Source organism: Bos javanicus, chromosome 10, assembly GCF_032452875.1.
Source record: "Bos javanicus breed banteng chromosome 10, ARS-OSU_banteng_1.0, whole genome shotgun sequence".
Classification (NCBI taxonomy): Eukaryota; Metazoa; Chordata; class Mammalia; order Artiodactyla; family Bovidae; genus Bos; species Bos javanicus.
In genome coordinates, this window is record NC_083877.1 from 37461035 (window position 1) to 37483639 (window position 22605).

At 42.3% G+C, this 22605-nt stretch overlaps 2 protein-coding genes across 9 annotated transcripts in view; one reads left to right on the plus strand and one right to left on the minus strand.

The window, feature by feature from the left end:
• ZNF106 (zinc finger protein 106) overlaps positions 1 to 12202 on the minus strand; it is a 53787-nt gene extending 41585 nt beyond the window's left edge. For 2 of the 3 annotated variants that reach the window (XM_061430881.1, XM_061430879.1), the window contains exons 1-2: positions 12114 to 12202; positions 134 to 219 (exon numbers count right to left, since the gene is read on the minus strand). In XM_061430881.1, the coding sequence (XP_061286865.1) occupies positions 134 to 187 (54 nt within the window). In that variant the 5' untranslated portion in view covers positions 188 to 219; positions 12114 to 12202. Of the gene's footprint in view, positions 1 to 133; positions 220 to 12113 lie in introns of those variants that run through there. The other variant, XM_061430880.1, reaches the window with a different exon arrangement.
• Positions 12203 to 16473: 4271 nt separating this feature from the next.
• The window catches only part of SNAP23 (synaptosome associated protein 23), a 40754-nt gene continuing 34622 nt past the window's right edge, over positions 16474 to 22605 (plus strand). For 3 of the 6 annotated variants that reach the window (XM_061430903.1, XM_061430902.1, XM_061430905.1), the window contains exon 1: positions 16474 to 16580. The gene's annotated coding sequence lies outside the window, so the exon portion shown is untranslated. The remainder of the gene's footprint in view (positions 16581 to 22605) is intronic. The other 3 variants (XM_061430906.1, XM_061430904.1, XM_061430907.1) reach the window with 3 other exon arrangements.

Sequence of the window (22605 nt, forward strand, 5' to 3'; positions counted from 1 at the left end):
TAAGACTAAGGTTTAGGAAAGAAGCATAAACGAGATGTTGTTAAAAGCATTTACTCATCTATAAATTCCACATGGTGTCTCTGAAAAAATGATCAGTCATAAAAGCCTCAGATTCTCTCTCTTCTATGATTACCTTTTTTGAGCTGTACACAATGTGGCACAATATGCATTTTCGTTCTCGTACCATAGTGACCAGATCTGAAGCACTCAACGTCACACCTGCAATGAGGAAGTAACATTTAGTAACATTTTCTTCCCAGATGTCTTGAGTTTCATCTTAACATAGCCCAATATACAAGTCCTGCATCTCCCTCACCTCTACCCTGCTCCTACCCCAGTCTACCCATCTTGGTAGATGAAAATTACAATGCTACAGGACCCCAGGGCAAAAACTTTGGGAGCCATCCTGGATCCCACCTTCTCATCCCATATTCACCCAATCCTGCCGGTCCCATCTTGAAGTACATCCAAAATCTAGCCACTCCTCACAGCTCAGCACATTCATCACCTCCCATGGCACCAGTCCACTGACCTGACTCCCTATTTCCACTCTTGTCTATACTCTCACGATCCATTCTCAAAGCAGGAATCAAAGATTCTCAGAATGGGATTTTAAAATTTAAGTTAGATCACTTAGGGCTTCCCTGGTAGCTCAGCTGGTAAAGAAACTGCCTGCAATGCAGGAGACCCCAGTTCAGCTCCTGGGTTGGGAAGTTCCCCTGAAGAAGGGATAGGCTACCCACTCCAGTATTCTTGGGCTTCCCTGGTGGCTCAGATGGTAAAGTATCTGCCTGCAATGTGGGAGACCTGGGTTTCATCCCTGGATTGGGAAGATTCCCTGGAGGACAGCATGGATGACCTGACTCTCTATTTTCACTTCTGTCTATCCTCACAATGATCTATTCTCAAATCAGCAACCAAAGATTTTCAGTTCAGTTCAGTCACTCACTCGTGTCTGACTCTCTGTGACCCCATGGACTGCAGCACACCAGGCTTCCCTGTCCATCATCAACTCTCGGAGTTTGCTCAAACTCATGTTCACTGAGTCGGTGATGCCATCCAACCATCTCATCCTCTCTCGTCCCCTTCGCCTCCTGCCTTCAATCCTTCCCAGCATCAGGGGCTTTTCCAATGAGTCAGTTCTTTGCATCAGATGGCCAAAGGACTGGAGTTTCAGCTTCAGCATCAGACTTTCCAATGAACAGTCAGGACTGATTTTCTTTAGGATTAATTGGTTTGATCTCCTTGCAGTCCAAGGGACTCTGAGGAGTCTTCTCCAACACCACAGTTCAAAAGCATCAGTTGTTCGGCACTCAGCTTTCTTTACGGTCCAACTCTCACATCCATACATGACTACTGGAAAAACCATAGCTTTGACTAGATGGACCTTTGCTGGCAAAGTAATGTCTCTGCTTTTTAATATACTGTCTAGGTTGGTCATAGCTTTTCTTCCAAGGAGCAAGCTATTAATTTCATGGCTGCAGTCACCATCTGCAGTGATTTTGGAGCCCCCCAAAATAAAGTCTCTGTTATTTATAAAGGAACTGTTTCCAGTGTTTCCCCATCTATTTGCCACGAAGTTATGTGGAACTCTTTTAAAATTTAAGTCAGGTCATTTAACTCCTCTGCTCAGAATCTTCCAACAGATGTCCGTCTCACTTATAGAAAATACAGAGTCCTTTGTCACGGGATGCAAAATCCGTTTCTCTCTCACGCTCTGACTCCATGTCCTATCACTCTCCCTACAGTGCTCCATTCAAGTTACACTGCCCTCCTTCCTTCTGTTCCTTGATCATACTAGGGATTTCCCCACCTGTGGCTTTCTATATGTCCTGTTTTCTCTGCCTGGAATAGTCTTCCTTCAGATATACTTATGGTTCTCATGGATCACTCCCTCACAGTTGCCTTATCGGGGAGGCCTTCCCTGTCCTCCTATAGAATTGTACTTCCTGCCCCCCATTTCTTCTATCCCCCTAATAACCTTCTTAATTTTTTACTTTTTAGTAGTACAATTGGAGAAGGCAATGGCAACCCACTCCAGGACTCTTGCCTAGAAAATGCCATGGACGGAGGAGCCTGGTAGGCTGGTAGGCCTGGTAGGCAAAGAGTTGGACATGACCGAGCGACTTCCCTTTCAGTTTTCATTTTCATGCATTGGAGAAGGAAATGGCAACCCACTCCAGTGTTCTTGCCTGGAGAATCCCAGGGATGGGGGAGCCTGGTGGGCTGCCGTCTATGGGGTCGCACAGAGTCTGACACAACTGAAATGACGCAGCAGCAGCAGCAGCAGTAGTAGTACAATGGTAGACAGCTTCCAAAGATGGCCACAACATTATTCCCCACCCCACGTTCTCTTTTGCGATGTGACTTTGTCACCACTGCCCATCAAAAGGTAGAGTCCGTCTCCGTGACCTGTTTTGACCAATAAAATACAATGGAAGTGACAATGCAATTTTGGAGGTCAGGCCTTAAAAAATCTGCAGCTTCGGCCTTTGCACAATGGGAACACTTCCTCTTAGAACCCAGACACATGGAGAGGCCAAAAGGAAAAAAACTGAGGGCACAGCTGAGCACCCAAACAACCAGCGCCATTTGACAGTCATGTTGGGCCCTCCAGGTCCAGCTGCCAATGAGGTATCCCAAGTGAGACCAGTTAAAGAACCAGGCAAATGAGCCCTTTTCAACCCAAAGAATTGTAAGAATCAATAAAATAACTGTTTCAAGTCAGGAATTTAACAATAGCTTGTTAAACAGCAAGAAATACCTGAAACAAGCATCTTTTTCTCTGTATCCCCAATTACAAATTAAGTTCCACAAGAACAAAGACTGTATACTTAATTCACTAGTACAGGTCTAACACTGAAAACAGTGTCTGGCATACTGTTGGCATTCCGTAATTATTTACTGAATTGTTCCAAACAGGATTATCTTGGGTTATTAAATATGAGTCAGAGATAACTGGATAAATAATGAGGTTTGGATTAAGACCAGAAGGGTCTCTACAACCCTCCAGCACTATCATACTTTCTTCCTGCATCTCTGCAAGGATGCCCTACCTGAGAATTTAATTCCACTCCCCAAGCAAACTTATTTTTCTCTCCACACATACAATACCAAACTCTATTTAATAGAGTTATTGGCATCCTCTCTGGGCTTTAAGTTCCTTATGGGACTTAAAACTGTGAGGTAATGAAGTTATAAACTACCCTAATTTAATCTGTAACGCCCTAGACAACATGGTGAAAGAACCAATGAAAAAGAAGCCTAAAGGTCCTCTACTTCTCTTGACACACAGTAGTTTCCTTCTATTGCAACCCACTCCATACCACTACTGAATGTCTGAAATAATTATACTCAATAACAAAGTATCAAAACAAAAACGTAGGATAAAATTGTGAACATTTGAAAAAGCTGAATGTCAACTAGCTATTAAAACAAAGAAATACACCATCATGGATAGATATAGTACTATTTATGCCTTCAATATTACTAATTTATCCTAAATCTCAAAATTAACACAAACCACTCTAGTGCTAAGTGTCAAAGCATAATTCAGTTCAGCAGCTCAGTTGTGTCTGACTCTTTACAACCCCATGAATCACAGCACGCCAGGCCGCCCTGTCTATCACCATCTCCCGGAGTTTACTCAAACTCACATCCATCGAGTCGGTGATGCCATTCAGCCATCTCATCCTCTGTCATCCCCTTTTCCTCCTGCCTCCAATCCCCCCCAGCATCAGAGTCTTTTCCAATGAGTCAACTCTTCGCATGAGGTGGCCAAAGTACTGGAGGTTCAGCTTGAGCATCATTCCTTCCAAAGAACACCCAGGACTGATCTCCTTTAGAATGGACTGGTTGGATCTCCTTGCAGTCCAAGGGACTCTCAAGAGTCTTCTCCAACACCACAGTTCAAAAGCATCAATTCTTTGGCGTTCAGCTTTCTTCACAGTCCAACTCTCACATCCATACATGACCACTGGAAAAACCACAGCCTTGACTAGATGGACCTTTGTTGGCAAAGTAATGTCTCTGCTTTTCAATATGCTATCTAGGTTGGTCATAACTTTTCTTCCAAGGAGTAAGTGTCTTTTAATTTCATGGCTGCAATCACCACCTGCAGTGATTTTGGAGCCCCCCAAAATAAAGTCTGACACTGTTTCCCCATTTATTTCCTGTGAAGTGATGGGACCAGATGCCATGATCTTAGTCGTCTGAATGTTGAGCTTTAAGCCCAGTTTTTCACTCTCCTCTTTCACTTTCATCAAGAGGCTTTTTAGTTCCTCTTCACTTTCTGCCGTAACGGTGGTATCATCTGCATATCTGAGGTTATTGATATTTCTCCCGGCAATCTTGATTCCAGCTTGTGCTTCTTCCAGCCCAGCATTTCTCATGATGTACTCTGCATATAAGTTAAATAAGCAGGGTGACAATATACAGCCTTGACGTACTCCTTTTCCTATTTGGAACCAGTCCGTTGTTCCATGTCCAGTTCTAACTGTTGCTTCCTGACCTGCATATAGGTTTCCCAAGATCATAGTTATTCTTCTAATTCTTAACATTTACTTTAACTTTAATTAGTATTTACAAGCACTATTTTGTTATTTCGTTCAGCAAGCATTGTTCTAGGATTTGCATAAACAGTGATAAAGATGATCTAGCCAGAAATGTTTTTAATACTGCTTCAAATTATTACCCATTAAAGCAAAACAGAAACTTGGAAGCAATAAAATCCATGAAAAAGATTTTCTGGCACAAGCAACAGTTCATTTTCCTTTTTAAGAGCTTCACGTTTCTAACTTGCATAGATTAAGTTTCATTTTTGTAAAAATTGCAACTTTCATAAAGAAGCAAAAAAGTGTAAACTGCTAACAAAGTATTTAATTACTAAGAAGGACCTTGTATTTAAAAACACGGAGTTGATGTGCTGCTGCTAAGTCGGTTCAGTCGTGTCTGACTCTGTGTGACCCCATAGATGGCAGCCCACCAGGCTCCGCCATCCCTGGGATTCTCCAGGCAAGAACACTGGAGTGGGTTGCCATTTCCTTCTCCAATGCATGAAAGTGAAAAGTGAAAGTGAAGTCAGTCGTGTCCGACTCTGTGACCCCATGGACTGCAGCCTACCAGGCTCCTCTGTCCATGGGATTTTCCAGGCCAAGAGTCCTAGAGTGGGCTGCCATTGTCTTCTCCAGGGTTGGTATGATTCCAGCTAAAAAGACAAAAGCATTTTAATTTGCACATCCCTGACCTGGATAAAAATATAATTTCCATTACAGTTTCTAAAATACTGAAATTAACTCACAGCCTTCCATTTGGGAACCACTGTGGAGAAAGCAATGGCACCCCACTCCAGGACTCTTGCCTGGAGAATCCCAGGGACGGGGAGCCTGGTAGGCTGCAGTCCATGGGATCAAAAAGAGTCGGACACAACTGAGCAACTTCACTTTCTCTTTTCACTTTCATGCACTGGAGAAGGAAATGGCAACCCACTCCAGTGTTCTTGCTTGGAGAATCCCAGGGATGGCGGAGCCTGGTGGGCTGCCATCTATGGGGTTTCACAGAGTCGGACGAGACTGAAGCGACTTAGCAGCAGCAGCAGCTCTCTTTAAAGGGCTTAACAAGGATTAGAAGCCAAGGAAATAGAAACCATCCAACTCTGCAATCTCAAAATGCTTGAGAAGTTACATTATACAGGTCAAGTAAGTGTGAATAAACAACTGCTGTCCTCACTTGGACCACCTTATATTTCCCCATATCACTTAAATATATTATGTAATCTTTCAAATTTTCTCCAATTATGAGAATTACCTGAAATATTTCTTAGTCATAAGTTTAAAAGTTAAAAAAATCCACTTTGGCCACCTCATGTGAAGAGTTGACTCATTGGAAAAGACTCTGATGCTGGGAGGGATTGGGGGCAGGAGGAGGAGGAGACGACAGAGGGTAAGATGGCTGGATGGCATCACTGACTCGATGGACGTGAGTGTGAGTGAACTCCGGGAGTTGGTGATGGACAGGGAGGCCTGGCGTGCTGTGATTCGTGGGGTCGCAGAGTCCGACAGGACTGAGTGACTGATCTGATCTGATCTATGTTACCTTTTCTCAACATCTTGATTACTATCCTAATACAATTATCATTCCCATAGGCAAAAACATATTAGATTCTTTCCTTTCAGTTTCTCATATTTAGTCAACAAATCCTGACAGATTTCAATTTTTAAATTTTTGTTATATACTCTTCAATGTGATAAACCTGTGTGAACTTATTTCTATTCTTCTCCCTTCCCCCAACTGCTATACTCACTAACATTTCCTGCCCTAACTCCTGCTCCCAATATATGAACAAGTTTTAAATCAAAGCAGTTCATTAGAATCACCTACATAGCTTATCAATAAAAAGAAATACAGCTGTTAAGGCAGAGCAGAACTATTACTGCATTAGAGTCTCCAGACATTCCATTCTGCACTTCCCCATGCTCTCCCCATCCTTCTACTAGTCACTCAAAAGTGACTTAAACTGGTAAGCAAGTCAGCCTTTAAGTAATCACTATCTCATAACACTGTAGTCCATCTCAAACATCAGTATCAGATTATTCCTCTATATATTTATGAAACTCAAGGCTGGAAAACATCATTTAGTATCAAAGAACTTTATCTGAAATATTTTCACATTATTCCATTTAACTGTTAAAAAAACCTGCTGTGTAAGTAATAACAGGTTGTTTGATGGTGGGTATGTCTGATCTCCCTGACCTTACCATGAGGAAGGAATCTGTCTTTTCATATACCTATAAATATAGGTTACAATTAAGCACAGTAGTACTTAAGAGATTTCAACTTTGATATAAAGCCAAATGACAATACTACACTGTAAAATGCTGAAGATCAAAAGTGTAATTATTGGTCTCTTGGGATAGGGGGACTGGTGCTCAAGTTAGAATCCCTTTTCTGAATTCCACAGATAACTTTCTGCATCTCCCCATTAACCCCAAAAGAAAACTAACGGACTTCTGGTGATCAAGACAGAATAACAGAGAGACAGTGTTCTGTGACAGAACAAGTTTCTGCCATTACCCCTAGGTTGGCCAGTTTACAGATCAAAGACGTGACTGGCACTTCCAAAAAGTCCTCACTTTGTTGAGTAGGACTCCCCAGAAAGTTTCAAGGCTCCTAGCTAAGGAAGGGTTTTAGTAAGCTGACAAGAAAGGTCAGGAAGTATTTGGGGGCACAGGAACCTATAACCACAACTTTCAAAGGCTGTCCTATTTACTAGGTCTGAGTTCTAGCTGGCTCTTGTTTCCCAAGGTTAAGTGACTAGTGGTTTCCTGAATCCAGTATATTTGATGGAGCATAAGCTCATAAGAATTTACTAGCATTCTTATATTATCTGCCCTAACACAACACACAGAATTTACTAGCATTCTTATATTATCTGCCCTAACACAACACACAGCAGGAAAAGATATATATATATCTCAACCACTCTTTATTAGAAAACACAGGGTTAAAACAAAAACAGGAAGTTAAGGCTGTTACCCAGGAAAAGTGATTCAAAGTCAAGCATCCTATTAATGAAGCTGTTCAGATTGCCTATCACCGGGCAAGAAAATGGACAGGACAGACCACAATCTGATTCTTTATCTCAGAATCAGAACTATGATCAGATTCCAATACTTGTCAGTTCTGGAACTTGGAAGTATTATGTCCTAGAGGGAAAAATAACTGAGAAAGAAAACGGGGAAACGTCAACTCTAACAAAGTAATAAAAATGCTATCTAAAGTTACCATCACGTAACAGAGTAGGTCATAAGATAACTTATACAAACACTGTTTTAAAAGTTTAACTGGGTGGCTTGTTGCATTTATTTAATAGTTTTAAAAGTTTTCTTTTCAGCCCACCTGGGCTTCCCAGGCAGCACATTGGTAAAGAATCCACCTGCCAACAGAGGCAATGTGGGTTTGACCCCTAGGTGGGGGAAGATCCCCTGGAGGAGGAAATGGCAACCCACTCCAGTATTCTTGCCTGGAAAATTCTATGGACACAGGAGGCTGATGGGCTACAGTCCATGGGATTGCAAAGAGTTGGACATGACTGAGGGACTAACATTTAAAAAGTTTGCATTCCTGTATTCATCATTTATATATATATACACACATATATATAATATATATTATATATATAATATATATATATAATAATATAATGTAATATATATACATATATTATATATATGTATATATATATCTCTCTCTCTCAAAGCAACCCAAAAGATCCACATAGCAATTTAAAGTTCTATAACATGAATTATAATCACTGCAAGCTGAGGGAGCCTTGATAATTGTTTACCATTCTTCTCAAAAAGCTTTGTTGTTCTCCATGCATCTTACTGCTAACGGTTCATTCAATAATTTTCATCCACTTTATACAAGTATGATTATAACAGCAATTGTTTTCATAATTCTTCTTACAAAATCTTTTAAGTTAATGGGTGATCATACGACAATATTGGTGTAATGTGTAATACAGTAAAGCATTCACTTTTGTAGTTTTAATTGATGTTAATAGCTTTCTAAATGCCTTTGTCTTGTATTTTAAAAAATGATTAAGTCTCTGAAAAGGTCACCATATATTTTAGTATATTTTAAGAAGGCTTCCCTGGTGGCTCAGAGGTTAAAGCGTCTGCCTGCAATGTGGGAGACCCAGGTTCGATCCCTGGGTTGGGAAGATTCCCTGGAGAAGGAAATGGCAACCCACTCCAGTATTCTTGCCTGGAGAATCCCATGGACGGAGGAGCCTGGTGGGCTACAGTCCATGGGGTCGCAAAGAGTGGTCAGACACGACTGAGTGACTTCACTTTCAAAGCAGTGGTTTAAAGGGTTTCCCCAAGTGGAGCTAGTTGTGAAGAATCCACCTGCCAATGTAGGAGATAATAAGAGGTGCAGGATTGATTCCTGGGTTGGGAAGATCCCCTGGAGAAGGGAATGGCTACCCACTCTAGTATTCTTGCCCAGAGAATCCCAGGGACAGAGAAGCCTGACTAGTCCAAAGGATTGCACAGAGTCAGATACCACTGGAGCGACTTAGCAGGAACACACAAAGTAGTGGTATCTGCAAATTTAGTTTACTAAAAGTTCACATGCATTCTGGAATGAGGCAATGACATATCCAAAATCTCAGCAATGTAGTAAAAAATATGTTTAGACAAAAATTAGCTGCTGTTCAAAAGTACAGTATTCCAAGAGCTTGAAAAATTTTCCAGGCTCAAACTTAGCTTAAAAGTATCAGCCTAAAAAGAATACCTGTATAATATATCCTCCTAAGTGGTCTAACTGGTTCCAAATAGGAAAAGGAGTACGTCAAAGCTGTATATTGTCACCCACCTTATTTAACTTATATGCAGAATATATCATGAGAAACGCTGGGCTAGAAGAAGCACAAGCTGGAATCAAGATTGCCGGGAGAAATATCAATAATCTCAGACACACCACCCTTATGGGTGAAAGAGGAAAAAGAAAGTGAAGTGAAGAGAAAAAAGAAAGAAGTGAAAGAAAGTGAAGAGGAACTAAAAAGCCTCTTGATGAAAGTTAAAGAGAGTGAAAAAGTAGGCTTAAAGCTCAACATTCAGACAACTAAGATCATGGCATCTAGTCCCATCACTGCATGGGAAATAGATGAGGAAACAGTGCAAACAGTGCTGACTTTATTTTTGGGGGCTCCAAAATCACAGCAGACGGTGGCTGCAGCCATGAAATTAAAAGACGCTTACTTCTTGGGAGGAAAGTTATGACCAACCTCAATAGCATATTCAAAAGCAGAGACATTGCTTTGCCAACAAAGGTCCGTCTAGTCAAGGCTATGGTTTTTCCAGTGGTCATGTATGGATGTGAGAGTTGGACTGTGAAGAAAGCTGAGCACCAAAAAATTGATGCTTTTGAACTGTGGTGTTGGAGAAGACTCTTGAGAGTCCCTTGGACTGCAAGGAGATCCAACCAGTCCATTCTAAAGGAGATCAGTCCTGGGTGTTCTTTGGAAGGAATGATGCTCAAGCTGAAACTCCAGTACTTTGGCCACCTCACTCGAAGAGTTGACTCATTGGAAGACTGATGCTCGGAGGGATTGGGGCAAGAAGAGAAGGGGATGACAGAGGATGAGATGGCTGGATGGCATCACCAACTCCATGGATGTGAGTTTGAGTAAACTCTGGGAAATGGTGATGGACAGGGCGGCCTGGCGTGCTGTGATTCATGGGGTTGCAAAGAGTCGGACACGACTGAGCGACTGAACTGAACTGAAGGATCAATCAGAGATCTGGATAACTGTATTACTCTCATTGAGTCATGAAGAAAAAAGAAGAGAAAAAAAGTAACTTCTAGATTTAAAAAGACTTCAAGAGATGTAACAGTCAAACTCAGTGCATAGACAGATCAAAAATTGCAAAAACAAGAAAACGGGATAATTTGGGGAAATTTTTAAAAAGGATCAAATATTAGATAACATAAACTGTTGTTCAGTGTGATTATTATACAGGGTTACACAGAAAAAATTTTCTTTTCATTAGAGACACATATTAAAGTATTTAGGGTGAAATATAAGGAATAAAAATAACAAATACAGCAAACTATTAAGGAATTTTAAAACCTGAGTGATCAATTTACAGGGAGTTCAAAATAGTATTTTCCCTACTTTTCTGGATGCTTAAAAGTTTTCACAATAAAAAAAAATAAAACAAAAAAAGCTTATAGAGAAAACTATTCCTCTCCCACTCCTTTTTCCTAGCCACCTCCACTTTATCACTGTTTCTTATGTATTCTAACAGAGATATTCTATGCATATATATACGTACAATAATCACCATTCACAGTTCTCCCTTTTTAAATATCTTCCTTTTAATCAAAGCAATTGCTTTTGAACTAACCTGATCAGACTCTACACCTCCTAACTCCTTCCAAGCCACTTTAAAACCATCTAGTACCTTTAATTAAGGCTATCATTTTCTAGACTAAATAGTTAACTCTAGAAACTGTAACTGTAGTATAGCTGCTTCTCAACAAAAGTGCTTAACAATATCTAACTTGATGTAACATGGGGAAAATTACCTTTCCATCCTATTTGAATTTCACCACTTTCCCAGCTAGGTTAGGCAAATTATCATCAAACTTTCCGTGACGTTATCTGAAATGTGCGCCAAAAAAAACACAACTTCCATTATAATATGTCATTAATTTTTTGTGACAGACCTGAGTGTATCTGGCACATGTGTAGTAGGTGCTAGATAAAACCTAACTGAACCTAATTATTATCTTCTATTGTTTCACTAACTTGAGACCAGGGCTCAAAACAAATTTTAAGATTTTCCAAGGGACTTAGAATAGTATTAGGCTCTTAGTAAGTGTTCAAAAGATATTCTGCCTTGAGTAAATCTGATATAAAACATTATGGTGGATAAAGACATTTGCTAGATTAAGAGAACTTTCCTTAACTACCATGGAGTTCCAAATTGTTAAAAGCCATGGGAATAAACTTCCAACAAGACGGCTTAATCTGATTCTCAAAGATGATTAAATTGAGCAGACTGAAGGGGGAGTGGCGTGCAAAGCATTTCCTCTTCATAATTATGCACTGAGATTCGGACTAAACGTTAAATTGACATATAGTAAGCTCTTCTTAATTAGTAGCTATTAAGACGCATCCCACCAGAAGTCCCAAGGAAGAAAAAGAACAGAAGCTGTCTGTCACAAGAGGTCGAAAGGTGTCCGCGGCGTGAGGCCCGTAGGCCTTTAAGGGGTACCTGGGTCTATGTATGGGCTCCCTGTTGCCCTCGGGGGCGAAAGTCAGCGACCTCCCCGAAAGGTCAAGCCTCTGGAGCCACGTTTCCCGCCGGAGCTGGGAGCAGAGCCGGAACGCTCCCGCGAGACACTGTATCCCGAGGCCAGAAGCACCGCCTGCCCGTAATCCCGCGCGACCCCTTCAAGAACGACCCGCAGCCCCCGCGCCGCAGTCCTCAGGCGCAGAGACCGGCCGCTTCCTGCACCCCCACAGCCTCCCTACAGTGGCAGACCACCAGGTCCCTGGGGTTCCGATACGCCTCGGCGCCGCCCGGCCCTTTGATACTCACACTCACAGCCGACCCCTCTTACTCCATCAGGCCGCCGAGGCGCCGGCGAGGGACCCCATTCACGCCCCAGCCACCCCCTTCAGCTTTGGGTCCGGCGCCCCGCTCCGAACCCGCTCCCCACCGGGAACCTCCGCCGCCGCCGCCGCCAGAGCGCAGGCGCACAGAGCTTCCGTCGCGCTCACTTTTATCCCCGCCTCGCTGCGGTCCGCCTTTCTCAACAACCTAGCTTTATTTGAACACACGAGAGTGAACAACGGACACAGAGGAACGAGACTTGACTTCAAAAGAATGGAAGATCACAAGGCAGACCAGCCGGCAGAAGAATTATCCCGCTGCACCGGACTCTGCTGTAACGCTGTAACCAGCCTCCCTCCTTTCTTTTCCATTCTTTTTGCTTTTTTTAGGCTTCCCTCTTCCTCCTATTCTCTTCCTAAGTTCTCACCGTTCTCCTAGGCAGTGGCAACTGTTGTGGCTAAATTTCCAATCACTCTTTCCTTGTAAAATTTACTGAAGCTTATTGAAAGATGCAAGAGCTTCAGAACAGACAGTCCCGAGTTCAAATCCTGACTTGCTGCTGCTGCTGCTAAGTCGCTTTAGTCGTGTCCGACTCTGTGCGACCCCATAGACCGCAGCCCAGCAGGCTCCCCCGTCCCTGGGATTCTCCAGGCAAGAACCCTGGAGTGGGTTGCCATTTCCTTCTCCAGTGCATGAAAAGTGAAAGTGAAGTCGCTCAGTCGTGTCCGACTTTTAGCGACCCCATGGACTGCAGCGCACCAGGCTCCTCCGTCCATGGGATTTTCCAGGCAAGAGTACTGGAGTGGGGTGCCATTGCCTTCAGTTCAGTTCAGTTTAGTCGCTCAGTCGTGTCCGACTCTTTGCGACCCCATGAATTGCAGCATGCCAAGGCCTCCCTGTCCATCACCAACTCCCGGAGTTCACTCAAACTCATGTCCATCGAGTCGGTGATGCCATCCAACCATCTCATCCTTTGTCGTCCCCTTCTCCTGCCCCCAATTCCTCCCAGCATCAGAGTCTTTTCCAATGAGTCAACTCTTCATGTGAGGTGGCCAGAGTACTGGAGTTTCAGCTTTAGCATCATTCCTTCCAAAGAAATCCCAGGACTGATCTCCTTTAGAATGGACTGGTTGGATCTCCTTGCAGCCCAAGGGACTCTCAAGAGTCTTCTCCAACACTCAGTTCAAAAGCATCAATTTTTTGGTGCTCAGCTTTCTTCACAGTCCAACTCTCACATCCATACATGACCACTGGAAAAACCATATCCTTGACTAGACGGACCTTTGTTGGCAAAGTAATGTCTCTGCTTTTGAATATGCTATCTAGGTTGGTCATAACTTTCCTTCCAAGGAGTAAGCGTCTTTTAATTTCATGGCTGCAGTCACCATCTGCAGTGATTTTGGAGCCCCCCAAAATAAAGTCTGACACTGTTTCCACTGTTTCCCCATCTATTTCCCATGAAGTGATGGGACCAAATGCCATGATCTTAGTTGTCTGAATGTTGAGCTTTAAGCCAACTTCTTTGCTCTCCTCTTTTACTTTCATCAAGAGGCTTTTGAGTTCCTCTTCACTTTCTGCCGCCATTGCCTTAAGTACTAGTAATTTGTGATGTTGGGAAAATTACAAGTTTTATTGAAACTTACTTCCCTCAGAGTTAAAATTCAGATAGATACCGCAATCTCTCAGGGTGTTGCTGAGATTAAATGACATAATGTAGGTCAAGTGCCTGTCGGTAAAGCAGATAATTCGTGCTGTCTATCATAAAGCAGTGGAGAAGGCAATGGCACCCCACTCCAGTACTCTTGCCTGGAAAATCCCGTGGATGGAGGAGCCTGGTAGGCTGCAGTCCATGGGGTCACTAAGAGTCAGACACGACTGAGCAACTTCCCTTTCACTTTTCACTTTCATGCATTGGAGAAGGAAATGGCAACCCACTCCCGTGTTCTTGCCTGGAGAATCCCAAGGCTGGGGGAGCCTGGTGGGCTTCTGTCCATGGGGTCGCACAAAGTCGGACATGACTGAAGCAACTTAGCATCATAAAGCAGATAATCCATTAACACCAATAATTATATTCTTATTAGTACTTGATTTATTTATATTCATTAAATTTAGCCCATGAGCATTCCCTCAGATCATCTTTTAGTGACTAAAACTACTCAGATAAACCAAGTTACATTAAAGTTGATAAATTATTGAACTTCTAATATTGCTTGTTTAACAAGACCTTCAATGCCTCAAATGAAAGTAATCAGCTCCCTCCATCTATATGTAAATCCAGATTGGCTTCTGGAGGATTAAAGAATTTATTCCCATTCTGTACTTGTGACATCACAAGTCTTTGAAACACCAAGGTGTGGGGTATGCAGCGCATTCTTCTTTTAAAGGCATGCAATGGAAGAACTGTTTTACCTTATAAGCTCAGGGCCATGGTCCAAGGGAAAGCTTGTAGAAGACCAAGGTCAGCTGTTGGTGAGCATCAAGGTAATCCCAGATAAGGGTTTTTCAACCTTGGCTCTGTTGACATTTTGGAGAAAACTCTTGTGCTGTCCTGCTCTAGAGCCCAGGAGCTGCAACTACTGAGCCCACGTACTACAGCTACTGAGGCCAGCATGCGTAGGGCCCATGCTCCACAGCAAAAGAAGCCACGGCAATGAGAAGCCCATGCACCACAACTAACCCCCACTCTGCAACTAGAGAAAAGTTCACACAGCATCAAAGACCCAGCAAGTCACAAATTAATTAATTTAAAAAAAATCTTCCAGCTAATGCAGGAGACACAAGAGACATGGGTTCCATCCCTGGGTTGGGAAGATCCCGTGGAGGAGGAAATGGCAGCCCACTCCAGTATTCTTGCCTGTGAAATCTGATGGACAGAGGAGCCCAGTGGGTTACAGTATATGGGATCACAAAAGAATCGGACATGGCTTAGGGACTAAAGCACAACCATACAGGCCCTCAAAACCAGTTACCACTCATACTACTATTCCCTGGTCGACTTGCTCCATCAGTTTCTACAACAATATTTCAAATCTTCTTCACTTTCTTTAAAACTCCTAACTCTCTATCAGTAGATGACTTTGTCTCCTACTTCACAGAGAAAATAAGAGGCCAGCAGATAAGAAGTTCTTTAACTTCCTGTTACTAAACATACAGATTTACAAATACCTCCTGTCATTCAAATTGAGGAGATATCTTCTCTCTCTTGTTTCCAAGACCTTTCCTTCCCTCAGTACTTTGGACTGCCTCTACTCTTACCCACTCAGGATCTACTGACTAGTGCTTCTCTTTAAAACTACTTTTTTTCTCAGTTGTATCTTACCTAGCATGCTTAAATTTTTCCTGTCTTAATTCTAATAGCAACCAAAAAAGCAGAAACAAAAAACTTGAACACTTGTCCTCTTCCCCCATTCCCCTCAAGACCATACTTTCCAAAAGCATTCTACAACTTGTCCCCATTTCTGCATCTCCTCTCTCCAAACTACTGCAATCTATCTTTAACTTGTCATTTCATCACATAGCTTTCACTAAGATCACCAATGACCTCTGTGGTGGTATTTCTCAGATTACATCTTCCTTGACTCCTTAGGAATAGACAACTCCTTTGAAACTCCTTTTATTTCCAGCACTGTGCTGTATTCTCAGGGGAGCCTGGAGCAGTTTCCTGATCTGCTTTTAAACCTTTCAATATTCTCAGTGATCATGGTAAAGTGTAGGCTAACTTCCAAAAGTACAAGATTTTCCAAGACTTGGCCATTGCCAACTTTAAGAACTCATTTCCCGCTTCACCGGAAGATATGAGGAGCTTTAAGCCTCTAAATAGATGAACTACAAGGAAACTTCCAGAAGGCGCTATGGTCTTCTTGGACTCTCCAATGACCACAGTCTGGAAACCTTTATCTCCCTCCCGTACTTCCGGTGCAACTCCTACTTATCCTTCATGACTTCAAAACTCACTTCCTCCGGGAACCCTTTCTGATACCCTGAGAATAAAGCTCTTAGTTCATTGTGCGCCAGCGGCGCCTCGGATGTTCTGTATGCCAAGTACTATATTCTGTCCACTATGTTTACATATCTATCTCCCAGTATAGAGAGAGGTCAGGGAAGGCATTCCTTTCGCAGCCTTTTCCTCAGCATTCATCCCGCACAAGGCCAGGCACATGGGTTGCCCTCAGTGAAAATTTGTTGTCTGAACACCGCCCACCTTTGGGTAATACTCGAATTATCCGGTAAACGGGTGAGTCCCAGGGCTCTCCGCCTGCGTGGCAGGGAGATTTAAAGCCCTCGCACGGTGATTGGCTCCAGCCTCAGGGGTGTGTCCGGGCTCGCCGCGCCGGGGAAGTGCGCAGGCGCGCAGGTCTGGCGAGCGCAGGCGCAAGAAGGGCGCAGCTGGGAGTTCGGCCTGCGGGTGTCCGAGCTGTAGCGGCCGGAGAGGAGTGGCTGGACCTCTGCTTGGTGAGTCTCCAGGAGTAGGGATGAGTGAGCTGGCCGGGGAGAAGATTGGGATCATAATCCCAAGGAGAAAGAGTGTATCGTGACGGTTGAAAAGTTGGTGAGGTCGGGCTTAAGGGGAGGAGGTGGCGCTCTGACCGGGACTGGGCAGGTCCGGCCCTGATCGAGGACGCTGGACGCCGAGAGACTTACCAAGCGGCCAGAGGAGGAAGGGTGGAGGGATGATGGTTCTCTAGACTCTTCCTAGAAACCTAGCAGAGGTAAACTCCCACTCTCTAACTTCCCACCCTCACGGTGTTGCTGCGGTTGGGATTGTATGGTGGCTCCAGTGATCAGAGAAACTCTGAACTAGTTGTTTGAAGGAGGGTTCTGCGGTTCATAGCACTGGAGAGTCCATTCTGTCCAGGGAAGTCCAGTTTTACATTGCGGCTTTACTGAAGATACACGAAGGAAAAGGTCGGTAAAAGATCGAATTCCACAGGGTAAGCGGGGCGGGGGAAAGTCCTGGAAAGTGTTTCACATGGGACTTTTTCTCATCGTTAGTGACCACAATGCAAAGAAAGGCAGATGGGAGTTAGAGGAAACCGAAATTCGTCAAAGTTGGAAAAAGAAGATGAGAAAGGAGTATTAACTTACATCTCTCGGGGAAGGGTGGGGGCAGTTGGGAGAGGAGAGTATGGAAATTGGCAGCTTCTGACAGTGATCCCTCAGCACTGTGAAAATACTGTAGCCTGTTAGTAGCAGATACTTTAAGAATCGGGAGTGATATTACTCCATCTGCCGTGGTGCCCTTAAGATCGGTTTTCAGATGTCCCAGTGAGATACTGCAAGTATGGCATAGAAATGGTTCTTCCACTTTCTTGTCTTGCCTGGAAATTCTTGAGACATCATTAGCAAGAATACTTTGACATCTCATCTTGAAACATTTCATAGTAAAAATTTTAAATATTACTGTTTCTGCCGCCAGCAAAGTTGATGCCAAGGCATGCAGTGATCACCTGTCATTCATTCCTTTGGCGAGAGGTAATGAGAAAAAACACATTCATGTAAATAATTAGGCGAAAACCCTTTTATTACTCTGCTCCTTTGACAGGTTATGTGAAAGTAAATAAAATGATCATATAATTTAACCTACAACTTAAATGTTTATCAGTGTTGCTAGAGTTCTTTTTTTAGATGCTTATGGTATGTGAATATGCACTAGAAAATTGCTTTTGTCTTAGTTCCAGAGTAGGAATGATTTATTTGTGCCATTATTTTTTTTTAACAATATTTACACTCTTTCCTGTAAACAGTAAAATTTCTGTATGCATCTTAGTGTTTGTTTCTTTTACTCCAAATCAACTTTAGTAACAAGCTCACTGAACTACAGATCACATCTTTTCTAATCATTGGGAACAATACCTTGAGCAAACAAACAGGCCCTGTTGCTCATGGGACAGTTATGGTGCTTCACTTGCTTTGAAACATTTGTTTTTTGTTGTTTAGGTCACTAAGTCATGTTGAACTCTTTTGCGACCCCATAGATTGTAACCTGCCAGGTTCCTCTGCCCAAGAATTTCCCAGGCAAAAATACTAGAGTGGGTTGCCATTTTCTTCTCCAGGGGATCTTCTTGAGCTAGGGATCTAACTCACATCTCTTTTGTTTGCAGGCAGATTGTTTACCACTGAGCCACCAGGGAAGCCCATGAACTATACCGCCATCATAAATTTTGCATTTTAGAAGTTTTACTTTAAATTTTAATAGACTTTTAAAAAACATTACCCTCTTCCAAGGTGATAATCTGTGAAATCATGGTTTAGCTATATTTTATACCTTTTCTGGTACACATTATAATATGTAGCTATTAAGTACATAAGCATTGCTTATATAACAAAATCATTTCTTTTCAGCTTTAGTGTATTTTTTAAAATATTTTTTAATTGAAGGATAATTGCTTTTTACAAAATTTTGTGTTTTTCTGTCATTCATTAACAAGAATCAGCCATAGGTACACCCATGTCCCCTGCCTCCCAAACCTCCCATCTCCCCCTCAGCAAAATTGTTTCTTGTTCTTGCTCTGCACTTTGGAAAATGCTGCTTTGGGCCTAATCTACTCATTTTTAAAATAAAATGAAAATTGAACTACCTAAACTCTAATGTTGATGGACTCCAAAATTCTCTTAGCCTTGTGATGGCATTCATTATTGTGACACAATTCTAACAAACTTATCTGGTGAAACCAGATTAAAGTAGAATAGCAAAAGGGAAAAAGAGGATTTTGCTCTTTGACATTTTTGTGAAATCAGCTGAATTAAGGTACTTTGTTTTCCTCCTGTGGTTCCTATGTCTTAAACATTCTGAAATCTGTTTTTTAACTGTCTTTGTACTTTGCATTCTGTATATGTTAGCATTTATAATATATGACATTGCTTGCATCCAAGAGTGCTGAACTTTTTATTCCAGTGCTGTATTTTGTTTTCAGGTCTGTAGATTGACAGAAAAATAAATGACGGGACTGGTCTTTTCTTTGTCTTGGGGGTGGTGGTGGTAGGGGCTTGGAACAGATGGATCCAGTGCCTCTAACAATTGGAGGAAGTGGATTGTGGAGCCAGGAAACAGCATCTACTGTTCTTTTGTAATATTGGTGGGGGTGGAGATGGGATTCCATTTTACTCATTTAAGTTCACTGACATTTTAGTTTTGATTTCAGTTTAGATTGAATTATTACTAAAATATTTAAGTCACTATTCACTATATTTTTCTGGAATTCCTTCATCTTCTTGATTTTTGTGAGTTCTTGGATATAAAACTTGTTTAAAATTTATTTTAACAATGTTTTCACAGTTGAGATTACCTTTAGATTGCCTCTTGATGCTTTTGGCTGCAAAGGATGTAATCAATCTGATTTCGGTGTCGACCATCTGGTGATGTTCATGTATGGTCTTCTCTTGTGTTGTTGGAAGAGGGTGTTTGCTATGACTAGTGCGTTCTCTTGGCAGAACCCTATTAGCCTTTGCCCTGCTTCATTCTATACTCCAAGGCCAAATTTGCCTGTTACTCCAGGTGTTTCTTCACTTCCTACTTTTGCATTCCAGTCCCGTATTATGAAAAGGACATCTTTTGGGAGTGTTAGTTCTAGACGGTCCCATCACTTCATGGCAAATAGATGGGGAAACAGTGAAAACAGTGGCTGACTTTATTTTGGGGGGCTCCAAAATCACAGCAGATGGTGATTGCAGCCATGAAATTAAAAGACGCTTACTCCTTGGAAGGAAAGTTATGACCAACCTAGACAGCATATTAAAAAGCAGAGACATTACTTTGCCAACCTTTGTCTGTCTAGTCAAGGCTATGGTTTTTCCAGTGGTTATGTATGGATGTGAGAGTTGAACTATAAAGAAAGCTGAGCGCCGAAGAATTGATGCTTTTGAACTATGGTGTTGGAGAAGACTCTTAGAGTCCCATGGACTGCAAGGAGATCCAAGCAGTCCATCCTAAAGGAGACCAGTCCTGGGTGTTCATTGGAGGGACTGATGTTGAAGCTGAAACTCCCGATACTATGGCCACCTGATGTGAAGACCTGACTCATTTGAAAACACCCTGATGCTGGGAAAGATTGAGGGCAGGAGGTGAAGGGGACAGAGGATGAGATGGCTGGATGGCATCACTGACTCAATGGACATGGGTTTGGGTGGACTTCGGGAGTTGGTGATGGACAGGGAGGCCTGGCGTTGCTGCAGTTCATGGGGTCGCAAAGAGTCGGACACGACTGAGTGACTGAACTGAACTTGATGCTTTTAAAATAAAATTCAGGGACTTCTCTGGTGGTCCAGTGGCTAATACTCCATATTTTCAATGCAGGGGGCCCAGGTTTGATCTCTGATCAGGGAACTAGATCCCACATGCTGCAACTAAGAGTTTGATTGCTGCAACTGAAAGACCCTGCATGCCACAACGAAGACCCAGAGCAGCCAAATAAATAGTTTTAAAAAGAAAAAGAAAATCCAAATTTCTTGGTATAGTAGATAAGCCCTTCACAAACTATGTCCTGTCTGCCTGTTAAAGCCACCCTCGCCACTCTGTACACATGCACACACATACATACATGTTTTATTCCTGCATGTCTGTATTGTGGCACTTTTTTTTTTTTTTGACCATGCTGTGCAGCTTGTGGAATTTTAGTTCCCTGACCAGGGACTGAACCCAGGCCCTGGCAGTGAAAGCACCGAATCCTTACTACTGGACTGCCAGGGAATTCCCTGTGGCGCTTCTTCAATAGTCTAAGATCACAATTTTTGTTTTAGAGTTGATTGTGCTTTATCCTGAGACGTTTCATAATTATTATGAAAAATTATACTTTTACTGAGCACTACATTCTAGCAAGGTTTTAAATTCTTTGTATAAGTTAACTTAGTCCTTACCACAACACTTGAAGTAATTAGTGAGAAAACAAGCACAGAGAAGTTGAGCAAGCCGTAGTCACCATTTGAAACCATTGTGCCTCCAAATACTGGGCACTTAATCACTATACTGTATTGCTTTTTGTATAAACAAGAATGCCATTCAGTCTGCTGTGGGGGAGTATTCCTTTCTGGGGATTTGAATGCTTATGTTTTCTACCTGTGGCATCTGACTCCTCATATCAGAATATTTGAGAAGCTTACCAAAAAGGATCTAAGTGAACTTGGAACCAGGGCCAAAGTACTTGGATGGCTTAGGTGAATGTTTCACTCAAGCAGGATAAAGCCTTGCCAATCATCCCCACCTCACACTTGGTATTTCCCTGGTAGATACCGTAGGTATGTCTGCCAAATTGTGTCTTTCTGTTCCCCAGCGAGTGAGTGCTACATTCTTGAGCCTCCTTATCTTTCTTATAAATCATCCCATTTCTGTTCTCACAGCCTTTCTTTTAGACGTAGTCAGTGTAATTGATTACAATCACATCTAGATCTTCCTTCCCAGGATTATATCCTGGTTACTTAGAGTATAATTGTGGAAATGCCAAGGTTGAGCAGGACTTGAAAACTTGGTGTTGTACATCAAGCAATTAAGTTATAATAGATGTTTCTGTAAAGCTGAAGTGTAATTTTGATCATTTTGATTAGTCGTTTTAGTGGTACTTTCTCCTTCAGCAGTATTATTTCTGTCTTGAATCATGTGCTTCAGTGGTCTTTGAAACCAAGATATTTAATAGATATGATTCAGAGGTGTACTTCTTATATTTGCATAGTGTTTCTTTTGGCGGTGGGGAGCGGGGAGGGCTTGGTATAAGAATAAAGTTGTTCCTGTACGAGGAAGTAGAAAGGAGACTTGAGAGAGGAAGTGAAAGGAGGAACCTAACATTAAATAACTCGTCTCATCTAAGTGCTTTCAGGAAGAATTAAATTTCCTAATCAGAGCATGGATTCTTTTTGGCCTCTCTAGGATGTTTCTAGTATTTTGGAATACCATGTGCCTGTACTTGTACTCACATGGTATTCCAGTGTGTACATCGGAATACCATGTGAGTATACATGTGAACATTTTTCCTTATTTTCTTCCTTCCTTGTGTGTCAGCACTTCTAATGTTCCTTGTTAAAAAGAGAATTTAAGAATGAAATCTAAAGAAAAACCAAATTCTTTTATTCAGTAAGTGATGGTTCATATCTGAACTTCTGCTTCATTCTCTGTAATCCTTTTTTTTCTATTCTATTTATCCTCTATTTTTCATCTTTAGGAGTCTTTAAAAAAAAAGAGCTGCTTAAGTGTAGTGTGTGTGTGTGTACGTGTGCACACACACACGCATGCTCCATCATGTCCAACTCTTTTGCAACCCCATGGACTGCAGCCCACCAGACTCCTCTGTCCATGGAATTCTCCAAGCAAGAATGCTGGAGTGGGTTGCTAGTTCCTCTTCCAAGGGATCTTCTCCACCCAGGGATCGAACCCACGTTTCCTGCATCTCCTGCATTGGCAGGAAGATTGTTTATCACTGTGCCACCTAGGAAGCCCGTATTGTGCATATACTTTTACTTTGTTAGGTGCCATCCTAGACACCTAATAATT